The 27113-nt window shown below is 43.3% G+C and overlaps 1 protein-coding gene across 2 annotated transcripts in view; it reads right to left on the bottom strand.

Moving 5' to 3' along the window:
* Positions 1 to 5287: 5287 nt before the first annotated feature.
* PPP1R14C (protein phosphatase 1 regulatory inhibitor subunit 14C) overlaps positions 5288 to 27113 on the bottom strand; it is an 82938-nt gene continuing 61112 nt past the window's right edge. For both annotated transcript variants that reach the window (XM_085015725.1, XM_005659147.4), the window contains one exon: positions 5288 to 6885. In XM_085015725.1, the coding sequence (XP_084871851.1) occupies positions 6811 to 6885 (75 nt within the window). In that variant the 3' untranslated portion in view covers positions 5288 to 6810. The remainder of the gene's footprint in view (positions 6886 to 27113) is intronic.

The following is a 27113-nucleotide window of genomic DNA, read 5'->3' on the forward strand; positions in this document are numbered from 1 at the left end:
GGGGAGGGGGGGCACTAAACCAGGACAACGTCTGTCCCGAACATTAAATGGGCCCCCCTGCGTGCAGAGTGGCTGTAAAAAGAATTTTCTGTGTTTCCTCCACATAAAGATCATACATTACGAGGCAGTCCTTTGGATTAAATGAGATTCATGATAACTCATGAGCAAAAAGTGCCGTTAAGGACTTTCTTCTTCCTCCTAGAAGTTATAAAACATTGTATTTAAATTTCAGTTCCCAGGGAGCACCCGTTGTGGCGCAGTAGAAACAAATCCGACGAGGAACCATGAGGTTGCGGGTTTGATCCCTGGCCTCTCTCAGTGGGTTAAGGATCTGGCGTTGCCGTGAGCTGTGGTGTAGGTCGCAGATGTGGCTCGGATCCCAAGTTGCTGTGGCTGTGGTGTAGGCCGGTGGCTATATCTCTGATTAGACCCCTAGCCTGAAGAACCTCCATATGCCGCAGGTGTGGCCCTAAAAAGATAAAAGACAAATAAATAAATAAATAATAAATACATTTAAATTCCCAGCCCTAATATAACACAATAGCTTTCCTTCTTTGCACACCTATGAAACAACAGAAGAATGTACAAAAAAGTGGTTTGTCGGGGACAAAGCATCCTTTCCACCTTTCCTAACTGCTTTTCTCCCCAGGGACAGGATGACAGAGTGTGCATTCGTCTTCTACCCCTTGCTCTGCATCGTACACCAGTGTTCACTTTTTTGTCTTTTTAGGGCTGTGCCTGCAGCATACGGAGGTTCCCAGGCTAGGGGTCGAATCTGAGCCACAGCTGCCGGCCTACCCGCAGCCACAGCAACGCCAGCTCCGAGCTGCATCTGTGACCTTTACCGCAGCTTGCGGAATGCCAGATCCTTAGCCCACTGAGCTAGGCCAGGGATCGAACCTGTGTCCTCATGGAGGCTAGTCAGATTCGTTAACCTCTGAGCCACAACAGGAACACCCCTGAACTCACTTTTGTTTTCATGTGTTTGCTTGTTGATGACCTCAACGAGATGCTAGAAGGGATGGGAGGAGGAGGGGGAGGAAAGGAATATCCCCAGATGTTTCGTCAGCCCTGGGTGTGCACAGATTAGGCAAAGGGCACTGGCATTTGAAGCAGACCTGTGAAGCGAAGCCAGCTGGAGGTGAATCGGAACCAAAGGCTTGTGATCATCAGAACCTGTGGGTCGAACTCATCACGAAAGGCAGAAGAGGAAAGGGACGTGGACCCCACCTTCTGAAGTGTAAGCGTCGGGGTGGGGGGTGCAGGTTGCTGCTGGCTCCGGAGCAGCATCTTGGGGAGAAGCTATTATTCATGGAAGGAATTCAGCAGAGCAGAACCTCTGAGTATGAGGTAGGAAGGCAGGGAGGTCTGAGGCCCAGGAGAGGAGGCTGGGCTCACCCTCAGCTCTTCTGGGACCCCCGGCACCCCTGGCTTCCTGCAGGGCCCTGGTCCTTCTGCTGTGCCAGGCATGGACGTTTCTCGAGCCTGAGGATAGCATGGACTCCTCCCCAAATGTTCCAGCCTCCTACTCTCCTCTCTCTGCTCTGCCTCTTCTTTCTAGCACTGTCTCGAGCTCTCTCTCTGGCACATCTCTCTCTGCTGCTCTGCCTGTGGCTCTGCAACAATCTGATCTCTCTCTCCTACAAAGTTTCAGAGATTTTGAGGCCCCTTTAAGGCCCCATGAGCTGTAGCCTTAAGACCTCTTAGCTTAAACATATAGGCAGAGAGTTTTCAGCTCTAAAATGTGCCTGGATTTGAAACAGAAAATAAAATTCAGGGAAATAAAACTAATTTTTTTTTAGGTATATGGAAGTTCCTAAGGCAGGGGCTGACGCAGTGCTGCAGCTGGAGCCTACACCACAGCCACAGCAAAGCTGGATCTGAGGTGCATCTGCAACCTAAACCGCAGCTCATGGCAACACTGGATCCTTAACCCATTGAGTGAGGCCAGGAATGGAATCTGCATCCTCATGGATACTAGATGGGTTCATTTCCGCTGAGCCATGACAGGAACTCCAACCATGCTCTTTTATACATATACATATAGATATATATATATATATATATATATAACAAAAAAGTTTGGGAGATTTTTTTTCCAATTTCTCACCCATCACTGATTCCAGAAAGAGGTGATTTCCTAAGGCTTTGGTGCATTCTGTTGAAGAGACACACGCCCACACTGTAGATTGTACATTTTGGTTCCCATGTTGGGATCACAGCCAAAAAGAGTGAGGTGCTGGTCTAAATTCTAGAAAAATATACATATTTTTAAAGATACATTATCTTGTTTGTCCCACAATCCAAAGCTCTCAGAGAAGGGGTTTGAATCGGGAATGGCTCCTTTTAAGAATCGAATCCACATCGAGAGTGATTTCCTACTACTAACAACAGGAGAACAAAAGTATAAATCACTTACCCTCGAGCAACTTGGGACCCAGACGGGTGGTTTGCTTTGTGGTCTGGGAGAACCAGGTGGTCATCCCCTGAGCTCGCTTTTCTATTTTTGGGTTCAGTGACCACTGACTGCACAGTGACACTGCACATAAATTATGGTCACGAAACCGCTTTTGGAGTTTAATTGGGAAATGCCGAGATGACAGAGGATAATATGCTACTCATATTACTTAGGCACATATTTTATTTTTTAATTTTTTTTGTCTTTTCTAGGGCTGCACCTGCAGCATATGGAGGTTCCCAGGCTAGGGATCTAATCAGGGCTGTAGCCACCGGCCTACACCACAGCCACAGCAACGCCAAATCTGAGCCACATCTGCGACCTATACCACAGCTCATGGCAATGCTGGATCCCCAACCCACTGAGCAAGGCCAGGGATCGAACCCGAAACCCCATGGTTCCTAGTTGGATTTGTTAACCAGTGAGCCACAACGGGAACTCCTAGGCACATATTTTAAAGAGAAAAGAGGCAAGGCGAGAACTGTCATTTGCTTGTCTTCTCTACCTCAATCTAGAGTGTTGTTTTCTGTAAATTAGGTATGTCTCTCTTCAATGGCCTATTTCCCCCGGTTTTCTCCAGGCAGCATCTCCCTGTTGCTGTTAACAAGAAGGAAGAGAGAAAGTGCCTTTGGTGAAGGTAAATTCTGTCCACAGAACAACCATTTCCAGGCATGAAATCTCTTTAACAAAAATTTCTGACCCTGTATAGTTGAAAATGATGAATCACAGTTCCCTCTGCAGCACCAGGATGCAGGTTCAATCCCCAGCCCGGCACAGTGGGTTAAAATATCCAGCGTTGTAGCAGCTACAGTATAGGTCACAACTGTGGCTTAGATCTTATCCTTGGCCTGGGAACTCCACATGCCATGGGGTGGCCAAAAAAAAGAAGAAAATAATAATAAAATAAAATAGAAAATGAAGAATCAGGTTAGGATCTAAACATAAGAAAGTATCTACTAGTTACAAGAATGATGCATGTCTTACTTAGACTAGGAAGACTAACCACTGCCAAGATCTGGGCAGTGAATGAGATTTGACCCTACTCCCAAGCTGACAAGTTAGCTTGCCACAGTGCCATGGATGCAACAAAGACCGGACCCTCTGGGGTCTGAGAGAGAGGACAGCTTATCACTCACAGCAAGAGCAGTAGCCAGAGTAGCAGCATTTTTTTGGTGGTGACTTTGCAAGTCCCAATTCCCACGGGGGTTGCAAAGAAGGCTGGGTGACAACTGCACATGCAGAGGGCTGCACCACAGGAGAGAGAACCCTGAACTTAGGGAACCTGCATCTTTTATAATGGACAGTAAACACGCCTGCTTTCAGCTCTAGAGGGAGAAACAATCTATCCTCCAATGCTTTTTGCTGTGCAGACAAATGTACTTAAAAACAATTGTCCAGAACTAAGGCAGTGTCTGCCCACAGACAGGAGATCTATGCAAAATTGTCTCCCGCCAATGGTAACACTGAATTTAGACTTATATAACCATGATCAAGTTGACATAACACTAACATTAAAAGGGCATTTTTTTTTAACTCCTATATGATTGACTGGCATTCCTGCCTCTAGAATCCAGCAGAACAAGGTGAACCAAAATGAGCAAGGTCATTTCATATGCCCTATTCGAAGAGCCGGAAGCTGAAGGAAATACATACCAGAGACAAATCTGGCCTTATTTATCCAATGGGTCCAATAAAAGCTCTAGAAAAAACAGATTTCCAGGACTAGTTTGTACTTGTTCTCATATTGGTGATCTATTGAGATGCCTGTCTAGTGTGCTGTGGTGGGAACACCCACGTAGCTGAGAGAGGCAGAGAACAATCCCGTCTTATACAAACAATCCATCCCAGGCAAGTGACACCACAGTGGCATCAGAACATTGAAGAAGTGAAGCTTTGCCAGCTCTCGTGTCTGAATGGGGCTAGAAGGGAACTGCATGAAATCTGAATTGTTCCGACTCTCAGAAGTCTGTGGGAAGCCACCGGATTTTTCACAGGCAAATTGTATCACACATACATCACCTCCCAAATCCCAAAGGGAATGGCACTGGCTCTTAGTAATCACTCTCCAGGATCATGTGGGTTGAAATAAAGGAAGGAAGAAGACAGCATTGCGGAAAATCACTGGTATTCCCGTCTGTGACCATTTAGGAAATGGCTCTCCCAGAGTTCCAATCTGCAAATACATGGAGTTCTTTTTTCGGGGGGGTGGGGGGTACTGCACCCCATGGCATACAGAAGTTCCCAGGCTAGAGTTTGAATCAGAGCTGCAGCTACCGGCCTGTGCCACTGCCACAGCAACGATCCGAGCCACGTCTGTGACCTACACTACACACAGCTCATGGCAACACCAGATCCTTAACCCACTGAGTGAGGCCAGGGATCGAACCTGCCTCTCATGACTGGGGCTGGTCAAGCCTAACAGAAGTCCTGTAGAGTCTGCATTTTTCTTTACTTCTAGGGTATGTGATATTCTAACAATAATTGGAATATCTGACTAATCTGAAATCTTGAGGATTTAGAGCAGATGGGCAAAAGGGAGTCTTAGTGAAATGAAAGGGGCATAGCCTGGGAGCGTGTTGGAATGAAGGCAGGCAGGGCCAAGGGCAGGGTCACTTTCTATTTCCTTCTCAGCCAGAAATGTGTCCCAGCTCCTCTGCTTTCTCCACCTAATCTGAAGCCACATCGCGTAAGGGCCAGGATCAAATGACCAAAAAACCCTTAAATGTAAAGAGTTCTAGATAGGTGCTTGGGACTTTTGTCTGCAGAGCCGCTGACAAAGTAAAATCATCCCGTTGACACTGTTTCGCAAGGCAACCGTGTTGGCAGATGTTGTAAGCAGCTCCATTTATTTGAGTAAATAGCTTGTAAATAAATCATTGGTAAACATTACAAAATTAAATACATTTTCAAAAGCTTGCCAGTATACATAAAATTCACAAACATAGTTCTTTTAAAAAATAAAATTATGTTCAGAGCACCCTTGATATAAAATGCCTGGACCCCATCCTCTGACAGGGCCGCCGAGGGACACCTTACAGTATGTGGGGCTTTCTGTGGGGAGGCGGTGGGGGCCTCCTGGAGGGTACCAAGAGGTTCTATCTGACCTTTGACCCCACCCACATCCATCTGAATTTTGATCCTTCTCCAAGGAGCTGGCGGAGAACTGAGAGGGGGCAGGGCAGGCGCCCCAAGCTCAGCTCTGAGCGAGGGGCTCCGGGTGCAGGAATAGGGCCAGGAGCCAGAGTCCTCCCCCGAGGCCACTGAGAGAAGCCGGAAAGGAAATCTCCATCATACTTCCAAACCAGCAAATGCTCCTGTATCATCTTTCTTAAGAGGAGGCGAGGCTTTCTCACTTCTCCACCCGCTCATCACTCAGCTCACCACCCTCTCTGGTCTGATGCGGCCCAGGCCCCCAAGCGACCAGGTCTCCTTCTAAGGAGGAAGACGCACGATCTGCTCCCTTCCTTAGGACCGGCTTTCAGAGAGAGAGAACAATACACAGTATTTGGTTGAAAGCAGAGAATGAAGTGCTGTACGGGGCATCCTTGTTCCACTGCAAACCACCACTCAGACGGCACGGATGTTTCTCTAGAAATCCAAAGAGTCATTCCAATACAGGGTTCCGAAAACTTGAAAATACCACAAAGGAGGCAAAAAGCACAGGACCTGGCGAAGCATCCCCATTAACGAAAGAATACAAAGTCCATAAATTAAGCCCTATGACCAACTCCACAGCTCTGTAGTGTAGCTCATTCAAACAACGGATGCAGTGAAGCCTTTTCGCTTTGGCGCATAAGGTGAACGCTGAAGGTCACGGCAGTCACGTGCACACCCAGCGGCCTCTTGAACACGCACGTGCCGTGACCTCCAGGGAAGGACGACCACGAGTTTATTCCATCAATGTGAAATAAAATTCACCTCTACGTTTTAATTTAGTTGTGTGTAGATATATACAATATGAGAAATTCGACATCTGAGTCAAATGTACAACTTAGGAGAAAACGTGTTACCAAACTAGCTGTAAGAAAACCATCATCCCTGTAGCGTTAGGTGCTAAACATCTGATTTCTCCAAGAAGATGCTGCCTGGTCCAGCCCATCCTTGTGTGTCGGGCTGGTTTGATCATCCCTGGTTGGGCTGAAACCAGAGTCTTGATGTCTTTGCTATTAAAATATTATACTAACAAAACCCTTAGAAACAACAAAAAAAGGAACACTCCTGAATAAATGTCTAATAGATACCACCCCCCTTCCCCCCCAAAAGTTGCTCATAAGGACAACTATTCTTTAATAAATGTCTTCATGAAGTCCAAATCCCTTTCTGGGTCTCGGAGAAAGTCCACCGTGCTGGAATTACACAGTCTTCTTCTGCGGGGGGCTCAGCTTCCTCATGCCTCTTATTCGAGACAGCAGCTCCTTGATAAATTCCTAAACGAGATCAGAAGAAGTTATTATGAGATGAGGGTCACACTATGAAAAGGTGGGTTTAACATCTCCTTGAAGTCACTGATGTCCACTGCAGATAACTCCAGTTGAGGAGCTTGGTTGGATGTCTTAACGCCAACTGGTAAAATACAAGATATTTTAGACAAAGGAAGATGCTTAAACTTCATACGGCTCTGCCTTCTCATCACTATCCTCTCTTTAGAGAGAAAACCAAGCCGCCTTCACTCATGAACATTATCTACTTGGTCCCTGAAGGCCCGTGCAGTTGAGATCAGTTTTTCTCAGCCTTTACTTAACCTTTAATACGGCATACAGACCACTTGGGGAGCAAGTAGATTTTGAATGAACAGGTCCGGGTGGGGCTGGAGATGGTGCATTTCCGACTGGCTAGACCAGTGGTTCTCAGATTTGAGTTAGCATCAGAATCATGGGGATGGGGGGTTTATTAAATAAACCACAGGAGTTTCCATTGTGGTTCAGTGGGTTAAGAACCTGACATAGAGTCTGTGAGAATGTGGGTTCAATCCCTGACCTTGCTCAGTGGGTTAAGACTCCGGGATTCCTGCAAGCTGTGGATCCCGCATTGCTGTGGCTGTGGTATAGGCTGGTAGCCATAGCTCTGATTTGACCCCTAGCCTGGGAACCTCCATCTGCCGCAGGTGCGGCCCTGAAAATAAAATAAAATAAAATAAAATAAATAATAAATAGATCACAGACCACTAGGCCCACTCTCACGTTTCTAACTCAGTGGGTCTGGGGTGCAGCCTGAGAATGCGCATTTCTAACAAGCTCCCAGGTGATACCTAGGCTCTGGTCCCAGAATCCTACTGAAACCCACAGGTCTAGATCACAGTGGAGTCTCCTGACTTTTCTGACTGCAAATGGTAGTTTGAAAAGAAAAACAAAACACATTTTACACTTATAATACAGTACATGCAAAAACACGTCTGATGCTGTACAGCAGAAATTGGCACAACATTGTAAATCAACTATATTTTCATTAAAAAAAAAAAAACAAAAACCTGAAATGAAAACTTAACCTCAAGTTAGGAGCTCCCACCGTGGTGCAGCAGAAATGAATCTGACTAGGAGCCATGAGGTTGTGGTTCGAACCCTGGCCTCACTCAGTGGGTTAAGGATCTGGCGTTGCCATGAGCTGTTGTGTAGGTCGCAGACGTGGCTCAGATCTGGTGTTGCTGTGGCTGTGGTGTAGGCCGGCAGCTACAGCTCCAGTTAGACTCCTAGCCTGGGAGCCTCCATATGCTATGGGTGTGACTCTAAAAAGAAAAAAAAAAAAAAAAAAAGAATTTCAAGTTATGTTTGCTATCCCCCTTTTTAAAATCTCATAAAACTTTATGGGACAAATCAGAGATCCTGTTTTGTTTTCCAGGTGGGGAAACTCATTTTTTCATAATAAATTATAAGTATAAGGTTAATATTTGAGGGAATAATTGAATTGTCCTTAAAAAAAAAAAAGAATACTTACTCTATACCATGCACCCTATGTTTTCTACTCTTTATTTATTTATTTTTTTATTTTATGGCTGCACCTGTAGCATTTAGAAGTTCTCAGGCCAGGGGGTGAATCAGAGCTGCAGGTCTACACCACAGCCACAGCAACATCGGATCCGAGCCATATCCACGACCTACACCACTGCTTGTGGCAATGCTGGATCCTTAATTCACTGAGTGAGGCCAGAGATCAAACCCACATCCTCACAGAGACAATGCTGGATCCTTAACCCACTGAGCCACAACAGGAACTCCATCTATTCTCTTAATTTCACTTAAAAGGTCATGCTGGGGGTGGCCCACCAAAATGATTTCATGACTATTCCTGGGTGAGAATCCAAAGCTTTGAAGCACAGTCTAGAACAGTGCCCACTTGGGGGGATGCCCTGAGGGTTTGGGATGAACCTTTGGTTGCGATGACTGTTGTACGCCTATAAATGTAATAAAAGTCATTAATACAAAAAATAAAAATAAAAGCAGAATAGTTCCCACTTTAAACCCCCTTAGCAATCCTCCATTGTTACCGCACATATGAAAGCTTCTGGCTACCAAATAAGGCACATTTATTAGATCACAGTTTCTCCTCCTTTTTTATATTTGGTAAAGCAAAGCTGACAGCGAGTCAGACGTTCGGACCAGCTAGGGACAGCCAGCGAATGACAGAACTGAACACAGCACGGACACCCCAGAGCAAAAACACTAAGGCTCCTTCCTCTCCATTGCGACTTTCTGAAAAACAGCTCTTAGGCCATGTCCCCTACCAGTCACCACCCTGGTCATAGCTCCCAGACTAAATGATCCCTGTGGCACGCTACAGCTCCAAAGCACAGCAAGCTTAAATCATGACTATTTCATTAGCTGCCACCATTTCTTTTTTAACGACCTTTTTGCTATTATAAAAATAAGGTGCCTTTTCTAGAAAACCTAGAAAACACACAACGGCAACAATTACTCCTCAGAATGAACCGCTATTAACATATTTTCTTCTTTGGAAACTATTTTCCCTAATTAAGATCATGCTGTATAAATATATCCCTTTTTCCCTCTTGGTATTATGTCAAAACTTCTTCCCGCAACATTAAATAGTTTTAAAAATTAATCATGGAGTTCCCATCGTGGTGCAGTGGTTAATGAATCCAACTAGGAACCATGAGGTTGTAGGTTCGATCCCTGGCCTTGCTCAGTGGGTTAAGGATCCGGCGTTGCCATGAGCGGTGGTGCAGGTCACAGACGCGGCTTGAATCCCGTGTTGCTGTGGCTCTGGCGCAGGCTGGCGGCTACAGCTCCGATTCGACCCCTAGCCTGGGAACCTCCATACGCCGAGGGAAGCAGCCCTAGAAAAGGCAAAAAGACAAAAAAAAAAAAAAAAAAGGGAGTTCCCGTCGTGGCGCAGTGGTTAACGAATCCGACTAGGAACCATGAGGTTGCGGGTTCAGTCCCTGCCCTTGCTCAGTGGGTTAACGATTCGGCGTTGCCATGAGCGGTGGTGCAGGTCACAGACGCGGCTCGGATCCCGTGTTGCTGTGGCTCTGGCGTAGGCCGGTGGCTACAGCTCCGATTCAACCCCTAGCCTGGGAACCTCCATATGCCGCGGGAGCGGGCCAAGAAATAGCAACAACAACAACAACAACAACAAAAGGCAAAAGACAAAAAAAAATTAAAAAAAAAAGAAGCAGAGATTGGTGAATGAATCACAAAATATGACTCACATATAGATTGTTTACGGTAAACCTCACTTCAAATAATAACATTGGTTGGTTAAAAGTAAAAAGTAGAAAAAAAAAAAAAAAAAAAAGAATCGTAATGGTTATACGAGCCTTCAGTGTAAGGATGTTCTACAATCTGCTTACATTTCCTCATCACTGGATATTGGGTTGATTTCTGGCTTTTCAAAGTTATAAACAAAGCCAAAATTAACATCCTGGCACATAAATCTTTATCTGCAATTTGGATTATTCCCTTTGGAGAGCTATCCAGTAGTAGGTCAAAGGATGTATAAACATTTGAATCATCATTTTCTGAACTTGAACAGAATACATGTGACGTAAAATGATGTCCTATTTTAGTTTTCTGAACACTATCTTATCTAACTTAAGAATCTTCTAGGGCTGTGGCTCTGGCGTAGGCCGGTGGCTACAGCTCCGTTTCAACCCCTAGCCTGGGAACCTCCATATGCCGCGGGAGCGGCCCAAGAAATAGCAACAACAACAACAACAACAAAAGACAAAAGACAAAAAAAAAAAAAAAAAAAAAAAAGAATCTTCTAGGAAGTTCCCATTGTGGCTCAGTGGATTAAGTACCTGACATAGTGTCTGTGAGAATGCAGGTTCAATCCTTGGCCTCACTCAGTGGGTTAAGGACATAGTATTGCCACAAGCTGCAGTATAGGTTGAAGATGCAGCTTGGATCCAGTGTTGCCGTGGCTGTGGTGTGGGCTCCAGCTGCAGCTCTGATTCCACCCCTGGCCTGGGAACTTCCAGCTGCTGCAGGTGCAGCCCTAGAAAAATAATCGTAAAATAAAATAAAATAGCAAGACCCATAGTTCCCACAGTGACACAATGGGATTGGCTATGTCTCTGGAGCACTAGGACTCAGATTCAACACCCCCGGCACAGTGGGTTAAGGATATGGCATTGCCACAGCTGCGGAGTAGTTCACAACTGCAGTGTAGATCTGATCCCTGGCCAGGGGAACTCCATATGCTGTGGGATGGTCAAAAAAAGAAAAAAAAAAAGGCTACATTTTTCAGCTTCCTTAATATTAGTTGTGGGACACATGGCCCTGTTCTAAACAATGGAATGTATACAACATCTGCATCACTTACGTAAAAAGAAATTGTGTGTCTGTCCCTATCCCTCTTTTCTTTCTCCTGTGGCTCCAAAAAAAAAAAAAAAAAAAAAAAAAAAAAAAAAAAAAAAAAAACAGAAAGACCAGTATTTATTCTCCAGAGAGAAATTTAACAACACCACTTCCACAGAAAGGACTGTGTTGATTACAGATGATTCAAGGATCTCTAACCAAAAGTACTGACTGATGGCCCTTGACCTATATTACTCAAAAATACTTTGTGTAAGTAATAACATCTTTCCTTTACTTCCCAAATAGATCACTTAGACTTGGGTTGAGGACACGGGTTTCATCAGAGAAGGGCTGTCTCTTTGAGGAAATGACATCTAATTCAAGACCCGAATGAAGAAAGAGAGGTTAGCCCAAAGAAGATCTGGTCGTCTGAGTCATGGCACATGTGCAGAGTCATTGCAGAGAAACAAGCAAGGGAACGAGTATTCTTGATGCAGAAAGGCCAAGGTGAACGTGATGGGTGCCATGCTGGACGTGCGAGGACCAGTTCACGGGGGCCTTGGAGGCCACGGTAAGGCCATGAGGGAGTATACTCAGTGCAATGGAAAATCATGGAGCCTTTAAGTAGGGAAACAACCTCATCTGATTTAGGTTTTAAAAGATCCCTTTGGCTACTGTGTGGAGAATGAGTTATATGCAGACAACGGTGAAAGAAAGATCAGTCTGGAGCTGTTATTGTGCTCCAGGGGCTTAAAGTCGATGGAAACTGAAATAGAAATAAATGGGTAGATTTGAGAGCTACTTCAGAGGCAGAGCCAACAGACCCTGCTGTTGGACTGAAAGTGGGAGCAGGGTGCAGTGGGGAGCAGAAACAGGAAAAAAAAAATGAAGGTGACCAATCCTTGGCAGAACCCTAGAAGAAAAGTGGTGCTGTTTACGGGGCGGGAGGGGGGGGGGTAACTGGAGGAGAAAAACAACACAAGTTTACAGACCTGAGTTGCCTACTAGGTATCTGAGGATAAATGTCAAGAAGTCAGATAAATATAACCTCAGGTCTCAGCTCACAGCTGAAGACGTAAATATGGGCCTCACCAGCATCCGGATCAGTGGTTTTCAATTAAAAACAAAAACAAACCAAAAACCCCATGAAATTCCCGCTAAGGCACACAGGGTTAGGAATCCAACTGTAGTGCTCGGGTCGCTTAGGAAGCATGAATTCAATCCCTGTGGGTTCAGGAATCACGTGGGGTTGGGTTAAAGGCTCCTGCACTGCCACGGCTGTGGTATAGGTCGAAGCTGCAGCTTGGATTCAATCCCTGGCCCAGGGACTTCCATATGCCACAAATGTGGCCATAAAATGAAATGAAATAAAGAAAAGAAAAGAAGAGAAGAGAAAAGAAAAGGAAAGAAAATTACAAAGCAACAACAAAAAAACCCTAAAAATTTCCATGTGATCTCTACATGGTTATAACAACCTCGTACCCAGAGATGCAAGACCAACACAAAACTTTCACGAGAAAACATAACTCACTCCATGTAAGCTATTTTCTATTCTATTTTGAAAAAAAATACGTAAGTCAAGACCACCTAATAGTTACCACCCATAATGTGCAAAAATAATGATCCAGATCCAGGTTATTGAACACAATAATCCCTAACAACATGTGGCTCTTTAGACATAAATTAATTAAATTAAATAAAATTTAACATTTATTTCCTTGGTTACACGCGTCACATTTCAGATACGCCACAGCCACACTAGCTAGCAGCTACCACATTGGACAATGCAGATAGAGGATACTTCCATCATCTCAGAGAATTCTACTGAGCAGAACAAGGTGGTGATACTTTGAATCACAAAACTAGATGAGAAAACCTCGAAGAAACATGGAAATGGAGAGGAAGAAAAGGCCAAAGAGCAAGGCCAGAGGCCTCTAACACGTGAGATCTGGCAGAAGGGCTGGAGCCAGCAAAGGAGACTGAGAAAGAGGAACCACTGAGGTAGAGGAAAACTCAAGAAAGTATGCCATGTTTTGTTTCGCTGTTGTCGTAGTTTTCATTTTTCATTTCTTTTTGTTGAGGTATAGTTGATTTACAACGTTGTGAAGAAAATGTGCTGTTAAGAAGCCAAAAGAGGGAGTTCCCATTGTGGTGCAGCGGGTTATGAAACTGGCATCCATGAGGATGCAGGTTCCATCCCTGGCCTTGTTCAGTGGGGTAAGGATCCAGGGTTGCTGTGAGCTGTGGTGTAGGTCACAGATGGGGCTCGGATCCTGCATGGCTGTGGCCGTGGTGTAGGCCGGCAGCTGCTCTGATGTGACCCCTGGCCAGGGAACTTTCATATGCAGCAGAAGAAGGCATTGCTGATGAGAGGAGAGGTTAGGCAAGTCAAAAGCTGCTGTACTGGACAAGAAAAGGGCCACCGCTTCCTGGGGGAGAGACATTTTAGTAGAATGATTGGGATGGAAGTGCCCAACACTAAATGAGTCCCAGGGACTTTTTTGTAAATGGAGTTATTAAAATATAATCGAGGAGTTCCCGTCGTGGCACAGTGGTTAACGAATCCGACTAGGAACCATGAGGTTGCGGGTTCGGTCCCTGCCCTTGCTCAGTGGGTTAACGATCCAGCATTGCCGTGAGCTGTGGTGTAGGTTGCAGACGCGGCTCGGATCCTGCGTTGCTGTGGCTCTGGCGTAGGCCGGCGGCTACAGCTCCAATTTGACCCCTAGCCTGGGAACCTCCATATGCCCCGGGAGTGGCCCAAGAAATAGAAAAAAAATAAATAAATAAAATAAAATATAATCGACATGCCACAAATTATACATATTTAAAGTGCACAGCCACCATGAGCAGACCAGCTGATGATGAACTTCCAACACTTCCAGAAGTTTCTTCACTCCCCTTGGCCATCCTTTCCTTCTCTCCCTATTCCTTTCGTCCCAGGAAAACACTGATCTGTTTTCTGTCATTACAGATTAGTTCGCATGTTTCTAGAGTCATATAAATAGAATTATAACACTATATACCTTTTAGTCTGGTTTCTTTAGCTCAGCATAATTATTTTGAGATTCAGTGATACTGTTGCATGTATTAATAGTTCGCTCCTTTTTCATTGCTGAGTAGCAGGCCACTTTATAGACATAGCACAATTTGTTTTCCCATTTACCTGTTTGTGGAAATTTAGGTTATTTCCAGTTTGGGGCTATCATGGGCAAAATTGCCAAAAACATTATGTCCCAGTCTTTGCATGAAATGTGCTTCCCTTTATCTGTGGTAAATACCTAGAAGTTGGAATGGCTGAGTCATTGATCTATTTCTTTTTCTGTCTTTATACCAACACCACGGTCTTGATAAATATTGATTTTTATAAGAAGACCTAAAATCAAGTAATGTTAGCTCAATTGATTGTTTTCAAAACTCTTCCAGGTCCTTTAAATTCCCTTAATAATTTTAGAATTATTTAGCTTGTAAATGTCTATCAGTAAAAGCCTGCTGGGTTTCCACGGAGATTGAATTAAATCTGTAGATCAGTTTCTAGAGAACTGACATTTAACGACAATGAATCTTCTCACCACAACGGTAAAAATGGTATGTCTCCACACCCATTTAAGTCTTGTTTAAGCAACATTTTGTGGTTTTCAGGGTACAAATATGACACATCTTTTGTCAAATGTATTCCTAAGTATTTAATATTGTTGATGTTATTGGAATTGGTTAGCATTTATTTCAATTTCTGATTGTTGCTCCTGTATAGAAATGCAAGAGTTTTAAATATTAATCTGGTATCCTGCAAGCTCACTGAACTCTCTTATCAGTTCTAGTCACTTTTTTGTACACTCTATTGGGCTTTGCACATAGATGATCATGTTGTCTGCGAATAAAGACAGCACTGAGTGTGCCCCACAGAAGAGTGGGTTACAGTCTATTGATACACAAGAGCGTGACTGCTCAGGGATGCAAAACAAATGAATCACCTGGAGCCTCCTGCGTCAACATGGACAAATCTCAGAAATCGCAGGTTGGGCCCAAAAGCAGGTTAACGAAGAAAATGTGCAAAGTATCATTTATATGGTTATAAAGCCTGCAGGATAATCCATACGCACACTTGTCACTCCTATGTGGTTGCAAGAGTCCATTTCCTCTCTGTTTTCCCAGCTCAGTGCTTAATATACAGGAGGTGTTCAGCAAAGGTTTGCCAAGTAATGAAATATGTGCATAAAGCAATTAATTCATGCAACTGTGGCATTAAAGTGAAGGAGCAAAGAGAGGGGAGACTAGATCTTTGTATATCAATGGCGGGGGGGCGGGGGGGGTTGTAACAAGTAGCCTCAGCTACTGTGGAGGATGGTTCTAGAGGTTCTCTCAGCGCTGGAACATTAGCTGCCCCAGGGTAGTTAGGGAAGCATTTGGGGAAGAGGGGGGTCTAGGATGCTTGGCAGGGGGTGGGGAGTTGGGCAGGTGGGGTTAATTGAGTTTTTTTGTCTTTTGTCTTTTTAGGGCCACACCTGCAGCATATGGAGGTTCCCAGGCTAGGAGTCCAATTGGAGCTGTAGCTGCTGGCCTACACCACAGCCACAGCAACGCCAGATCTGAGCCGTGTCTGCGACCTACACCACAGCTCATAGCCATGCCAGATCTTTAAGCCACTGAGTAAGGCCAGGGATCGAACCCATGTCCTCATAGATCCCAGTTGAGTTCATTACTGCTGAGCCACAATGGGAACTCCTGAGGCATCTTCAATTGAGATGTAATTGACATACAAGACACAAACACAGAAGAGCGAGATCAAGGAAGCAATAGAAAGATTTCCAGTGATCCTGGAAATGTGACTTCATATGCCATGCAACCACCCAATTTACGAGAGACTCCAAAGAAGAAAGAAGCCGAAGCAGGTTTCTGAGGAGACCTGGCAGCAGCATGGAGACAGAAGGTCTCTCCTTGCTCTGGAGTTTTGGCCATGTGTGCTGTCACAGGGCATGGCCTTGCAGTGGCCATGCTTTCTCTGAACCCTGGTCGCTGATCCCTCCTGGGCCCCATAGCTTTCAGCTGCCACCCCCTCCTGCCTGTTCGGGCCTGTGCCAGGGGTGGCAGATGGAGGCACATTTGTAATTATCACCCTAACCAGGCGTCTGGGACCCTTCCCGAGTCGCCCAAAGTGATTCATCTGTTACACTCAGTGATGAGAACGTGCTGCTTCAGTGAAGGTGGGTCCATTGGAAAGGGAGAGGAGCAGGCAGCATGGTGTTACTGCAAACGGCTGCTTTGTACGTGATCCAGCTGCACTCGCACTCGTGCCGTCCTTTCAAGCATTTCGAGTCATCAGAGAAGAAAAACAAGATAAATGGATATTTTGCTGTAGCGCCTTGATTAAAAGTATTTCCTGACCAAAGAGCTTACCCAAGAAATGCTTAAAACCGTGGCTCAGTGAATGGTGTCGCCAACCACCGTGGTTGTGTGATCACGCTAGTTCCCGTAAAGGGCATCCAGCAGAACTCTGGATGCTCTATGCCTGTCCAAAAATACTACCCACCCCTACACAGAGTCCAGGCGGGGGTGAGGAGAAACAGCAGGGCCCAGGTCTGGAGACTGGGATGGGGGTTGGGGTGCAAGCCTCCTCTTCATCGCCCCAATCAATGCACCAGTTATTTCTTACAAATGCACTTTCACAGGGGCCATCTGCTCCTGGTCCTGGGCTTTACTGCCAAATGTTGGCAAATCAAGTCACCTCTCACGCATCTTATGCTGCTACCTGACACTTCCAAAGAGCTTGACGTTCAACCAATAACATGGGCATCAGGCGAGTCGTGATCAGGTGAGAAAGAACGAAGAATTTCTTATTTAAAAAACTGAGCTATAATGGACACACTCTTCATTTCTGGTGTACAACATAACACTCGATCCATGTATACACTGTAAAATAATCCTGACAGTTATATCTAGTTAACATCTATCGCCACACATCATTTTTTTTCTCGTGATGAAAACTTTCAGGTTCTACCTTCTTAGCAATGTTCAAACCTCCAACCTTCAAATGCAATATTGTGAACCACAGTCACCAGGCTCCAGGAGAAGAATTTCTAGATCCCGCGAAGTTTAGATACACGAGAACAATGGAAGGGGAAGTAGTTCGTACGTTTTTTTCAAACGTGCTGGTAACCCCCCGAAACTGATCCCGATGGCAAAATGCCCTCAGCCCAAGAACCAGCTAAGTATTTAGAAATCACCCAGTAAGGCTTGTCCATCCAGGTCACACAGGAGGCGACAGGGACAGACAGTGAGTCAACCCTGACAAACATAGCTTCAGGGGCGACCCCGTCCCTGTGTGACGCCAGGATTTGCTCCCCGCAGTTGCTGTCATTCAGCACCGCATGCGCCCTCGTCACTCGTCACTGAAATACCTCCCTTCTCCCTCCTCTGGAGTCGGGGAGTGTTTAGAGGGGTTGCTTTGCTGACAGAGCACACACACCAGAACTGATCCTACTTTTCATTATCTGAAAAGAGGCTTATGACTCTGGTTTGGGCAAAGGTTTGTGCCCGCTGTGCTTATAATGACTTCTGCCAACATAAATTCCTGAAGGTCTCAACGGCATCCTGCTTCCCTTTCCCTTAAGTGAAAACCACTGACACGATGTATCCATTTATTTTCTTGACTATCTGCCATTAAAGATTCATTTGTTCGGCTGGTGAGAGCGGTCCCATTTATCTGTTTTAGAGATCCAGACCGCTGCTCTTAGATTAATTTATTTTGTACCCAAACTCTAGCATTCGTTTATATGCAGCAGAAGAGTTCACTTGCCCCAGACAGATTCAACCTTACCGGCATTTAATTCTTCCTTCCCTTACTGATGGGTCTCTCACAATATATACACGGGCAATTCAGACAACATAAAGTCCACACAAGTAATCCAACCTCAGTAAATAATCAGTGGAGTAAATTCGGCAAATTGTAATCTCTCACTTTCTCATCAGTAAGGGATCGCAAGTAATTTCCTCAGTGGTCCCATTATCTCTGAAGGACCGTATTATTTGCTACAAGTACCTGAATCTTGTCCAAATGAAAAAACTTCATTTCTAAACTGTTTGAGACTTGTTTTGTTGTTGTGGCGATTCCCTTTGGTAAAGACATAGAAAACCAAAAGCCATGTGTCAAATTGCCTCTAACTCATATTGTTTCTTCTGTCTAGATACGTCTAAACCTAAGAAGACAATATAGAGTTGTTTTTAGTACAGGGTTGATCAGCTTTTAAAAACAACATCATTCATTCTGAGTTTAATGGAAAAACAAAAGGCCATACAATCACAGTCAATCATTGGCAAATGCCAATCATTTAAAGGTCTACTGCCCTCTAAGGCCAGTACCTCCTCCACTGAGTCTTTGATAAAAATAACCATCATCAATTCGTGGGAGGAACAGCATCCAAAGGGAAGATCCTGTGGCTCTTCCTATAATGGCACCTCCTTCTTTCCTAATGTTTTATCACGATTATTTTTATCATCATCATTATCATCCTTCTCATGGGGATCCTGCTTCTAAGAGTGTAGTAAAGAATTTAAATTTGCCCAAAAGGAGCTCTGGTCTTTGCCTTTGAATCCTGAGAGGCAAGCTCTAAGCCCTTGGACAGCCTCCCTGATAAAAGTGTCCTTGTTTACCTGGGGGCCCTAGACCATGCAAGAGAATCTCACACTGTGATTTATGGGGGGTGGGGGTGGTGCTTTGAGTCAGGTGCTATCAGCTCCATACCCTGAGGGGCTGGAGACCGAGGTTAGCCACTGAGCAGTCAACTATGCCTATGTGACCAAGTCCCAGTAAAAACTCAGGACATGCAGCCTCAGGTAAGCTTCCCTGATTGGCTACTCTGTACATATGGTCACACATCACCACTGAGAGAATCAACGTTGTCCATGCCTCCACTGGGAGAGGAGAGCCTGAGGCTCTGCATTGGGAACTTTCTCTGCCCCATGTATCTGTCCCCTGGGCTGATTTTAATCTGCGGCCTTTCATTGTAATAAACCTTAACGGTGAGTATGACAACTTTCAGTGAGTTCCGTGGGTCCTTCCAGCAAATTCTCAAACACGACTATGGTTTTGGGGACCCCAGAACCTGCACTTGATGTCCGAAGTGCGAATGGTGTTGTGGACTCTTCCCTGCCTTTGCAAAGAGTCCTGAACAAGCCAGGAAATAAATGCAGAGCTTTGCTCCATGACCGAATGTCTTTGGCAAGCTCACCTAACACTTCTGGGTTGATTTTTCTCAATGAAGACAAACTTAATCAGATCTATAAATACTCCAAGGTAGAGCTTATGCTCACCTGGTACGAATTCAGAGAAAGGCAGTGAGACGTAGACAGAGCACAGGATGTCAGCTCTAACTTAAGTCCAAATGCCAGGTCCAGCACATTCTGGCTCTTTTTCCCAGGCAGAGGCGACCTGGAGCATCCAGAGCCCCTAACGGAAGAGCATGAGCAACTAACACACTGGGACCAAAATCCTTTTGGCTCCTAGGTAAAGCTTCCCGTGTTTCTGGTTAATAAATCCCAAATCTTTAATACTTACCCGCCTAACTGCACCAAAACAAGGCTCTCATAGCCAATGTCCAACCACTAGAATGTGGCTCTCATTTTTCTGGTCTTTTTTGGGGGGAAGTTCCCAATTCTCTTACTTTTCAGAAGTGGCATTTTGAAAAGTGACAGCTTTCAAAGAGAGGATTTCAGCTCATTAATCTGGCAGAAACTCAAGTACTATGGCTCGTCTCAACCCCACACTGCAGTCTTTTTTGAGGAAACCCCAGGAGAAGCCAGATGAAAAGATCTCCCTGCATGCAGGCTTTCAGACCCATTAAACAAGTGAAATGGCTGCCTCCCCGGCTTTCTCTAGCAAATACAGATCCCCGAAAATCACTCTCTGTTAGCAATTTGGTTCCTACCTTAAAGAACCATGGGCTAGGCTGACACCATGGCATTTCTGATCTTTTATTCCCATTTTAATATTCTTTGAGCACTGAAATTCTCACCATAGTTGGCTGTGGCCTCAGAGATTATTTTTAAAATGAACACACTTTCATTTTACTGCCCTCTCTGAGACCCTAGATTAGTTACAGGCATATAGATGTTCAATAGACATCATTTGTTGAGCAAATGAATAAAGAGAACATAGCGAAATGCCAAGTCGTGCCTCTGCTAGTCACGCACTAAGCTTCTTTCAGTTTATATTTTCTCTCCGCTGCAATCAGCTGAGCAATCAGGGGCTGGGAGTACTTCCATGTACGCATAAACTGAACAACAATTTAAGTGGCAGGTTAAGATGCTAACTGGGTAGAGAGCTGAGGTGTGTAGGATGAATTGACAATGGCTACCACCAAAGCCTATCAGACAAGTAAGACGCAATCACTGTGACACCAAAGCCAAGGAGAATCTGCCTTCCTACCTCAAACACAGGACGAACAACTGAGCAGCCCTGCCTCTCTGAAAACACTGGTCAATTCCTCCTGGCAAACAATAATTAGATGTCTCTCTTCTGCATCAACACCTGTCATTTCCACGACCCAGCTGACTACGGGGACCCAGACATGCCATTCACCACCTACTCACAGACTTAGTCATTCTGCATGAACCTCTGATGTGTATCAATTTACAGGCTCCGCGTGCTAAGATGATAGGTAATACCTCAACCTTTATTTCACAAAAACAAAATCAATCCCAGGAAGAAAAATCTGACATTTATCAGAGAGCAACAGCACAGCCACCTTAACTATAAAAAGAGGTTTCTGAAAGTCCATAGATTGGTCTGGCAATCCCCGTAACAAATGGTAAGAGAGATGCCCTCAAGCCTATACTAAATGCCTTTTCTGTTTATTATCGTGGTACAATGGAAAGGCTCCTATGTGATCTTAAGATTTGAAAGCCATGCGAAGGGAGAGTGAGAAGCACAAGAAGAACCTCCCTAGCCTGGCTCACTGGCCTCGACACCCCCTCCCTGGCTTCTATGATGTCCACTAAGATCCTTTGAATCCAGAACAAAATCCCTCCTTTTCTTACACCGTAAACATCCTTTCTCTACCTTTAAATCAGCTGTATTTCAACATCAACTACATTAAAATTGGCATTTACTCAAGAGGAAAAAATTCAAACAGTATTCTTACTAGTCAACCACTAATGCATGATTGTGTGGTGACTACAATCATACTGTTGTGTTTTCTTTCTTTCTTTCTTTTTTCTTCTTTTTTTTTTTTTTTTTTTTTTTGTCTTTTTAGGGCTGCACCTGCAGCATATGGATGTTCCCAGGCTAGGGGTCCAATCGGAGCTGCAGCTGCCAGCCTACACCACAGTCACAGCAAGACCAGATCTGAGCTGTGAAATGAGCAGATTCTTTACAGTCTACTCTTCAAATTGAATTACACAAGAATATCATTATCACTATTAGAGAAATGCAAAGCAAATCTACAAGAGGCATCACCTCACATCAGTTAGAATGGCATCATCAAAATGTTTACAAACGATAAATGCTGGAGCAGGTGTGGAGAAAAGAGAACCCTCCTACACTGTTAGTGGAAACGTAAATTGGTGCAGCCACTATTGAGGACCATGTGGACATTCCTTAAAAAAACTAAATATAGAACTACCGTATGATCCAGCAATCCCACTCCTGGGCATATATCTGGAGAAAAACATAATTCAAAGAGATACAGACATCCCAATGTTCACTGCAGCACTATTTACAATAGCCAAGACATGGAAGTAACCTAACTGTCCGCCAACCGAGAATTGGAGAAAGAAGATGTGGTACACATATACAATGGAATATTACTCAGTCGTAAAAAAAAAAGCACGAAATAATGCCATTTGCAGCCACGTGGATGGACCTAGATATTATTATACTAAGTGAAGTCAGAAAGAGAAAGACAAATATCATATGATATTACTTATATGTGGAATCTAATAAAAATGATACAAATGAACTTATTTATAAAATAAAAACAAACTCACAGATTTCAAATCAAACTTAGGGTTGCCAAAGAGGAAACAGTGGAGGGAGGGATAAATTCAGAGGGTGGAATTAACATATACATACTAGCATATATAAAACAGATAACAAGGACCTACTGCATAGCATAGTGAAATCTACTCAATATTCTGTTAGAGCCTGTATGGGTAGAGAATCTGAAAAAGAATGGACACATGTATATGTATAACTGACTCACTTTTGCTATACAGCTGAAACTAACGTGACATCGTAAGTCAACTATACTCCAGTACAATTTTCTAAAATTTAATTTTTTTTTTCAAAACCAAGAATACTACTATCAGTTAATTTGGGCATTTTGCATATTTAACATGTATTTAATATGGAGAAGTACTGCCTTATATAGGATGGGATTCAACTAGCATGTACCAAGCTTTATGTTATATGCTTTCCTACTACTCTCACTTATTAACTACGTCACCTCAGGCAACTTACAGAGCCTTTTCTTTTTTCTCTTTTTTTTTTTTTTTGCTTTTTAGGGCTGCACCTGTGGCATATGGAGGTTCCCAGGCTAGGAGTCGAATCAGAGCTACAGCTGCCAGCCTACACCACAGCCGAAGCAATGTGGGATCCAAGCCACGTCTGTGACCTACACCACAGCTCACAGCAACGCCAGATCCTTAACCCTCTGAGTGAGGCCAGGGATCAAACCCGCAACCGCATGGCTCCTAGTCGGATTCGTTTCTGCTGCACCACGACGGGAACTCCCAGAGCCTTTTCAATGTCTCAAACTCTTTAACTGATGATCCTAGGGCCAACCTCATGGCTCATGGCTCTGTCTGGAAGATGAAATGAGTTAACACATGTCGTTAGATCAGTGCCTGGCATGTGCTTAGTAACAATATAGCTCTTGTTGTCGTAACTATGACTAAAATTATCATCGTGGCAGACAGCCCTACTAAAACCCAGCGAGGTGGTTATTATCACCTCCATTTCATAAAGGAGGAAATGGACACTCAGAGAGCTTGAGAAAATTGCTTCAAGCCAACACACGTTTCATGCTGGCACTGGTAAAAGACTCTGGAGTCTAAGTCCAGCCTTCTTTCCACCCAAAACCCCCTCCTCTGCAAAGAGACTATAAATAGATGTGTCTGATTCAGCAAAGACGGCTTCCTCATATTTCTAACTTCAAAGTGGCGTAATAATTGTATGTCAAATTCTTTTGATCAAAAAATAGCACCTCCAGAGATGGCTACTTGAAAAGGAACATCATTAATTGTCAGGCATTTAGCTGAGATAAGACAAAGTCCTTTAATGCCCTAAATGTCCTACCGAGTCAAGCAGCTTAGGAAGAGTGGCAGGATGGAAAGAAAGAGCAGGAGATGCGACGTCAGAAACTCAGGGATGAGTCCCGGGCTCTCTGCTCACTGCTGCGGGGTCTTAGGCAAGTTACCCAAATTCTCTTCCTCAAGTGATGCTTGTGAGGATTAAATAAGAGAACGCTTGTTACCACAATGTGAACTCCAGAGCTCTGGGGAAACATAAGCTATTATTTTTATCATCACTATCCAGGTGCCAGTAAAATCTGTTTCTTATGCACATAAGCTCAAAGGCAAAACTACCCAAAATTTCTGAAACGATCCTTTAACTGATCGATGAGCTTGACTGAAGTTCCTCAGCCATGTACACTATCTCCATCCCTAGAAACCATAAGCTCAACAAGGAACCCAAGAATCTCACTTGTCAATTCCAGCACCTTTTCTTTCTTTCTTCCTTTGGAACTCTGAGCGACATTCAAATATCACATCCTTTCACCTCATAAACATCCTTAGAGAGACCAGAGGGGAAACACTATTGTTCCGGAGAACCAGACCCTCCGTTTCATCTAACCATTGTTCATGGTGCAAATGCTTTGCTCCCTAGACACTGCAAAACCTGGCGACGGGGAGAAGGGCACTTCTGCATATCCACTCTTTCCCACCTAAATACCAACACGTGGAACTTCTCCACCCAGAAGTACTGAAGAAAAAGGGAATGATAAGGGGAGCACATGGCACGTTTCCACTCACCAGTCTGGATCCGCTCTCAGCAAAAATTCCCCACCCCCACATCCCATGTCAATTCACTGGCAAAATCCATCACTTTTCTTGACTACAATCCTACTGTGCTTGTCTAACCCTTCAAAACAATTTGATACTCTTCAAATATCTAATTGTTTTAACTCATATTAATTTCTCAACTAATTCTAAATAAAGGAGTTCTGGTCCCCAAAGAGCTAAATGGTGAGGTTTCTTGCCTGCTTCTCATCCTCATTTCCAAAAAGCCTGAAGTCGAATTATTAACCCTCAGATAGGAGTTTACAGGGTCAAACTCAAAAAAAAAAAAAAAAAAAAAAAAAAACCTCTCCAGAAAAGACATGTCCAAATGGTGACAGTTTAAGATGGACCTCTGCTCTATACACACACACAACCAACAACACAAAAACTCTGAATTGCAACCTGGTCCCTCCATGGTGAGACCCACCAATGGACAAGCTGTGCTCACACATACAGATTCCAATCAGTTTACTGGGTCCTGACATTCAAAAATGGGTACACTGACCTGAATCAGTTAAGACAGAGAAAAACAGACAGAAGAAAAGGCAATTCAGAGAAAACAGAGGTAAATGTAGAAAGCAGAATAATCTTGAAAACAAACACAAAGAAAATAAAACACGTGATTGATATTTTCAGAGAAAGGGGGAATAAATGCATTCATAACATAAAAACATACTAAACAAAACAATGAACAGTCATCAAGAAAGGGCTCTTGAATATTAAAAATATGGTAGCTGAAATTTTAAAATATCAGTAAAAAAGGCTAAAAGATAACGTCAAGGAAATCTTTCAGAAACTAGAACAAAAGATCAAGGAGATGGAAAAACGAAAGAGAAAAGATAAGAAATCAGAGGCTCCATCCAGAAGATGTAATATCTAAATAACAGAGCCAAAAATATAGAATACTGAGGGGGGTAAATTAATAAAGATAATAAATAATAAAAGACAAGTTTTGAAGAACTGAAAGGCATAAATCTTCAGACTAAAAGAGCTTACAAAGTACCTGGCATATGAATAGAAAAATACACATTCTAGAGCATATCATTTAAAATTTCAAAATATGGAGATAATCCTAAAAGTTAACTGAAGGGAAAAGAATATGTTATTTAAAAAGTCTGAGACTGGAAATGGCATCAGACTTCTTAACAATAGAAGTAATTTAACAATAGAACAATGCCTTTAAAATTGAGGTTTAATAATGAATTTTACCTGGAATTCTACATCATTCAAACTATTGATCAAGATACATTTTCATGGAGTTCTCACCATGGCGCAATGGAAATGAATCCGACTAGGAACCATGAGGTTGCAGGTTCAATCCCTGGCCTCGCTCAGTGGGTTAAGGATCCGGCATGGTCATGAGCAGTGATGTAGGCCAGTAGCTACAGCTCCAATTTGACCCCTAGCCTGGGAACCTCCATATGCTTCAGGTGCAGCCCTAAAAAGACACACACACAAAAAGATACATCTTCATATATTCAAGGTTCATACATTTCAGAAAATTGCACCTTTTATGCATCCTTTCACAAAAAGCCACTGGATGATGTACTCCATCTAAAATGGGAAAGACTGGGATTTAAGAAACAAAGCATCTAACATAGCACAGCTCTGAACTGAATTCTCAGGACAATAGCTACTCAAAGAGTAAGTTCTATAGATTGTCGCTAAGGGAGTCCAAGAAGAAAGACTGACAAAAAAAGAAAAAAAAAAAAGAAAGAAAGCTTGACAATGGGGGGATAGCAATGATTATTTAAGCACACAGAAAATATATTTCAAGTTTGGTAAAGATATTTGAGAGTTCAACAAAAAATATCAACAGGCACTAGACAAAATAAATGGCAAGGTAGTTATCAACTCCAGGAAAAGCAAATGGCTATACAAGAAAGAAGCCATGGTCATACTTTACTGTTGGACTTAGCAGTGAAAATGTTTTCTATTCATCTTGACTACGGAGTTAACACAATACTGTTATATAACTTTATTGAGGGGATGAAGGGCAATGAATTGTGTGGAGCGTGAGAGATCCACCACATTCCCTCCTAAGTCAGTAAGTGAAAAAAAGTAGTAAATGCACATTTAAGAAACAAGAGTAAATAGCAGAGAAACGGCTAAAGTTGTGGTATAAAAATATATAAATATAGCCTATAGATATAAAATATACACCTACAGGGAGGGGACTAGGAGTGGGAAAAACACTGTTACGTTTTCTTCACAAACCTAATGGTATTTTTGGCTTTGAAAATTATGAATATGTTGATTCAAAGTATATATTTTAATAACTAAAATTACAATTAAAAATCTCTATGGATATAGCATGTAATCAATATCAAGGAAAACAGGAAATTATAAAAATAAAGCTCAAATAAGTAACTGGCATCAAACCAAATGACCCTAAAACTCCCCACTTATTAAAATTTTACACTCTTAAAAAGCTGCTTTCCTCTCACTCTGTAATAACCCTACTTCTAAGAAGTCCTACCACCATTGCTTTGATGTTGGAAATAGACTACAAAACATCTGATGCATCTTTTAATTTCTCTGATTTATTGCAGGAACAAACTGAAAGTATTTGACCAATATTTTCATAACTAGTCAAATCCTTAATTTCTAAACTGTTATTCCTTTGGTCAATAGAGTAGACATTAAATGCGTTGACCTACTGACCTACTCGAACTGACATCCATTGCTTTTTACATCAACACTTAGACACTCGACAAATATCCAAAAAAGCATAAACTTTATCTTTCCAATAAAGGCCACTGTTAAATAATGACAGAATCAGCTTTAAGCTTTTAAAAAATATATACCTATACACTAATAGAATGTATTCTCCAGTTATAAAT

The sequence above is a fragment of the Sus scrofa genome, chromosome 1 (assembly GCF_054392235.1).
Source record: "Sus scrofa isolate SSC_HxYL_T2T_F1_AM1 chromosome 1, Sscrofa_HxYL_maternal_Yorkshire_Landrace_v2.0, whole genome shotgun sequence".
In the NCBI taxonomy this organism is placed as follows: Eukaryota; Metazoa; Chordata; class Mammalia; order Artiodactyla; family Suidae; genus Sus; species Sus scrofa.